Here is a 5,221-nt window from a genome sequence, read left to right on the forward strand (position 1 = left end):
GGAAGGCTGAGGCGGAAGGATTTCCGGAGCCCAGCAGGTCGAGGCTGCGGTGGCCGGGAGCGGCCACTGCATCCAGTCTGGGCGACAGAGTGAGACTCCAACTCAAAAAAAACCCAAAAAACAAGCAACCCTAAGGCCAGGTTCAGTGGCTCAGCCTGGAATCCCAGCACTTTGGGAGGCTGAGGTGAGTGGACTGCCTGAGCCCGTGGATTTGAGACCACCCCAGGCAACTTGGCGAGACCTCGTCTCTACAATAAATCAAAAGTTAGCTGGGCGTGGCAGCGCATGGCTGTAGTTCCGGCTACTTGGAAGGCTGAGGCGGAAGGATTGCTGGAGCCCAGCAGGTCGAGGCTGGGATGGCCGTGAGTGAGGCACTGTACTCCAGCCTGGGTGACAAAGTGAGATTCCAACTCAACTCAAAACAAAACAAAACAAAACAACCCTAGAGTGACACTTTCAGTGGTTCTCACATAGAAGAAGCTGCTGTGAGTGTGTCTGGGCTGTGCTCTGGGAGGCTGGCCCAGCAGGCCCCTCCTACAGAGCCCCCAGCAGGCCTTTCTGTGCTGGCACTCAGTCCAGGCTCCTGCCTTTCTGGGGCATCTCCGGGTCTCCCACAAGAGTCTCCTACACCAGTGCTGAGCCATCTGCCACAGAGTAAACCCAGGTATTGCCTGCAGAAGTGGGAGCCTCCCTTCTAGGCCAGTGTGTCCTGCCCCTTGGCCAGGACGCTGGGTGGGCTTCCCTGTGGGCCCATGGGCCATGTGTTGCCAGCTGACCTGTATGAATTTATTTTTTTGCTGCAGCAAAAGCCAACTAAGAACTATTCTACCTGACCATTCCCATGACAATGGGTGAGAGGAGGGTGAGCTCATACTCCCTCGTCACCATAGACTGTACTGCAAGGTGGCAGGAGTTACAGGAGTGAAGGCCACCATCAGAAAATCACCCATGTCGTCAAAATACCATCAAAGCTTTCTGCCTGTACCAGTGACATCCACTAGGCAGAGAAGTCTCTAAGCAGTTGCCTTCCAGATCCAAGATGACATCTGGACTACACAGAAGCTACAATGGGTCAAAGAATCAACAAGTGCGTGACTGGACTGTGCCTGACAGACATGGACACTCAGAGAGCCAGGAGCAGAACTGTCCAGAAGGAAAGACTGCTGTCTTTCCAGGCTGGAGAGTGCATTCTAGAAATCAAGCAGGCATCCGAACCTGCTTTGAGTGTCTGTCACTTTTGGCCACCATTTTCTTTCCCAACATTTTGTTCTCTTTTCAAAGATTCAGAAATGTTAATATTTGATAGTGAACCCCACTCCCAGGTGTTTAAGTGGCTGATCACATCTCCATCCATCCACCCACCTTGGTACGTTTCAAAGTAAACTACAGACATCAAAGCACAATTCTGCTAAACATGCCAGCGTGCATGTCATTAATGACAGCTCATTCTGAGCTTACGTTACAGATTAATTTCTACAGTGAGATACATGAATCCCGTGGATGCCAATGACGCTCTGGTGACGCACGTGCCATGGTGCCTGAACGCCACATGGCCTGTATCCATCGCAAGCCCTGCCTATTTACCGAGACTATACCATGAGCCATAATACTCTTGATTCTAACCCTGGAGATGCCTGATCTGTGGCTTGTAGGCCCCAAGTGATGTAAAATAAATCATCCTCCGCCACATGAAATATCCTGACCTCCAGCTTTAAGGGCCATAGAAATGTCACCGGGCCTTGCAGAGGGAGGTGAAGTTGCGTATTCAAACTGTGCCCTTTTCACCAATGTGATCCAACCACCTCACTCAGTGTGGTTTGATGCTTTCAAATCGAGGGTCATTCTTACCAAGGTCCTCTGCAGAATCTGGCCTATACCCTATGGACACTGACCTTCACTGGGAGCAAAGGCAGGAGGTGAAAGCAAAACCTACAACTGCTTTCCTAAAGACTCAAAGTCAACGTCCCTCTGAGGCTGACACTGAGAGTACCACCTGGCACAGCTGGAAAGCCAGCGCCTCTGGGCACCACAACAGCCCTGTCTGGGGGTTCCTGTAGGCTCAACCAGGCTTGTGTCCCACCTGATATCCCGGTCACCAGGCATATGCAGCTCGGGAAGAGCTCGCATAGGGAGCTGCTGGCCTACCCTTGCCTGCTCTACTGCATTCCGCCTGATATCCTCATCACCATACAGACATGACTTATGAAGAGCTTGCACGGGGAGCTGGAGGCTGGATCTGCTAGCCAGCTCCTCTCTACTGCCTACCAGCTTGCCATCTCCTCAGGGAATTTAAAGTATAAAGTCAAACTGAAAGTGCCGCTGTCTTCTTGTGTGAACGAGAGCTGGAAACCAGTGCAGAAGCCAAACCTCACCCACCTGCCATCCATTGACAATCTTCTGGTTAAAAATCCCAAATTCATAGCGGATTCCATAGCCATACGCTGCCAGGCCCAAGGTAGCCATCGAGTCCAGGAAACAGGCTGAAAAATCCAATCACAAAGCAAACCATTAGCAGAAGCAAGGCCACTGGCACCACACCCAGTGGGGATGTGGCCCAGGGCCTCAGACAGGGATTCAGCAGGGATTTTGACAAGATCAGACTTTGTGGATGGGACCCATCCGCACAACATGTCTCCATCCACCTGCCTATTGACTGTATCAACGCTAAGACCACCTGCTGTATCAGGGTTCATCCACACATCATGTCTCCATCCACCTGTCTGTTGACTGTATCAACCCTGGGACCACCTGACATGGCAGGGTCCATCCACACAGTTTTTCCATCTGTCCATCTCCTAATTACTGGCTTTTGGACCCTAGAAAATGGCTGGCATACTGGAGACCTCTCCTAGCACCAGCAACCTTACACTGACAAGCTTGTTCTTCAAGATAATTATGAAGTGCACTTGTATGAAAAAAATATTTTCCTCCCTTCCTCCCTGCTATCGGCAAAGATTTCAATCTGGAGAACCCGCTGCCCATCCACTTGAAGGAAGTCAATTCATCCTGATGAATTAGTGTCAGACCTTGGCCAGGGGACCGGAAGAGTCATCCTGAACATGTGTGCCTTACCCGCCAATCTTCCCAGGCCTCCGTTCCCAAGGCCAGCATCTTCTTCTATCTCCTCAAGCTCTTCCAAGTCTAATCCCAGCTGCAAACAAAAACAGAGGCAGCATTTTAATATTTAATATTTTCCTCAAATGACAGGTTGAAAGATATTCAAGTCTTGTGAGCTTATACCAAAAGATAGAGTCTGCTGTTAGACTTGAAAATCCAATGTTAAAATATAATAAATCAATGCACAGAAAGGAAAGTTCCCAAATATTTAAAAAATTGCTCAGAGTTGACAGTCCAAATTAGACATGGTTTATAAGACAAAAGTATTTCTTGCCAGGTAATTGACCTATTTATAGTGAACAAATTATAACATGTATCTCTAAAATGAAACCAACGATTTTAGTCATTTTCTAGTTTCACACGGTCTGATGATATTTACCTGACATCTTTTTAAACCAAAACCTAAAAGCACTTTTCCTGTGGTCTTCCAATTGTACCCAAACAATCTTGTGAAGCAGATACAGCATGTTAAATATTAGAAAGAAAGCCACCCAGTCACAGCTAACTTCGACTTGAAGCCATTCCAGAACACAAACTTAGAGCTCTCTCTCAATTATGGTATATGGATGAATTTTCCATTAATCTGGCTTTAGTGCATGACAAATTGATAAATTGCTCACATTATCTGGATCAGTGGTCTTTGAACTTTTTGGTCTCAGGAGGACCCAAATAAATTGTGTTTATACATGGGTTATATCAATAGTTATCAATCTAGAAGTTAAAATGCAGAAATTGTTTAAAGTATACATATGAATTCATTTTGAAATAACAATAATAAACCTATTACATGTTAAGATAAATAATAAAGTTTAATTTAAAAACTACATTTCTAGCCAGGCTCAGTGGCTCAGCCTGTAGTCCCGTGCTTTGGAAGGCTGAGATGAGTAGATTGCCTGAGCCCGCAGGTTCGAGACCTGCCTGGGCAACTTGGCGAGACCTCATCCCTACAATAAATCAAAAAATTAGCCAGGTGTGGTAGTGCATGCCTGTAGTTCCAGCTACTGGAAGGCTGAGGCGGAAGGATCGCCAGAGCCCAGCAGGTTGAGGCGGCAGTGGCCGGGAGTGGCCACTGCACTCCAGTCTGGATGACAGAGTGAGACTTCAACTCAAAAAATAAAATAAAATAAAAAATAAAATAAAAACTACATTTCTAAAGGGCCAGGTACAGTTTGGCCCTTTTTGGTGTGATGATGTTCAGAATTAACTACATTTTCTAAACAAAACTGACCATGGAACCCCATATTCTAACAAAATCTATTAAGTTCAGAGACTAATACACTAAAGACAAGTTAAGAGCAGATATCAGGAAAGATGTTTGGTTCTTTTAATTTTCTTTTTTAGAGAAGGGTCTCACTCTGTCACTCAAGCTGAAGTGCAGTGATACGGTCATAGCTCACTGCAGCCTGGGAACTCATGGGCTCAAGTGATTCTCCTGCCTCAGTCTCCTAAATAGGTAGGCTGCATAGGCGCATGCCACCATGCCTGGCTAACTAAAAAGAAATTATTTTTTGTAAAGAGGGGGTTGTGCTATGTTACCTATATTGGTCTTGAACTTCTGGCCTCAAGTAATCATCCCACCTAGGCCTCCCCAAGTACTGAGGCTATAGGCCTAAGCCACAGCACCTGCCCTCTTTCATGTTTTGATTTTTTATCTTTTTTTTTTTTTTTGAGTTGGGTCTCACTCTGTCACCCAGGCTGGAGGGCACACTCACAGCTCACTGCAGCCTCGACCTCTTGGGTTCAGGTGATCATCCTACCTCTGGAGTGGCTAGGATTATAGGCATGAGCCACCAAACCAGGCTTCCAGGCTTGCTTGCTTGCTTCCTTCCTTCCTATCAACTTATTTGTCTTTTTGGGTTGGAGTCTCATTCTGTTGCCCAGGCTGGAGTACTGTGGCACGCTCATGGCCACCACAGCCTCGACCTGCTGGGCTCAGGCAATCCTACCACTGCAGCCTTCCAAGTAGCTGGAACCACATATATACGCCACCACACCTGGCTAATTTTTTTTTTTTTTTGAGTTGGAGTCTCACTCTGTTGCCCAGACTGGAGTGCAGTGGCCGCTCCCGGCCACTGCAGCCTCGACCTGCTGGGCTCTGGCGATC

The 5,221-nt window shown here is 47.3% G+C and overlaps 1 protein-coding gene across 3 annotated transcripts in view; it reads right to left on the reverse strand.

Moving 5' to 3' along the window:
* Positions 1 to 5,221, reverse strand: part of PYGB (glycogen phosphorylase B) — a 41,347-nt gene that overhangs the window by 21,575 nt on the left and 14,551 nt on the right. For 2 of the 3 annotated variants that reach the window (XM_008068613.2, XM_021717858.1), the window contains 2 exons: positions 3,073 to 3,151; positions 2,377 to 2,480 (listed from right to left, as the gene is read on the reverse strand). In XM_008068613.2, the coding sequence (XP_008066804.1) occupies positions 2,377 to 2,480; positions 3,073 to 3,151 (183 nt within the window). The remainder of the gene's footprint in view (positions 1 to 2,376; positions 2,481 to 3,072; positions 3,152 to 5,221) is intronic. The other variant, XM_021717859.1, reaches the window with a different exon arrangement.

This window comes from Carlito syrichta, unplaced genomic scaffold (genome assembly GCF_000164805.1).
Source record: "Carlito syrichta isolate Samal-C Ts95f unplaced genomic scaffold, Tarsius_syrichta-2.0.1 Scaffold311350, whole genome shotgun sequence".
NCBI lineage: Eukaryota > Metazoa > Chordata > Mammalia > Primates > Tarsiidae > Carlito > Carlito syrichta.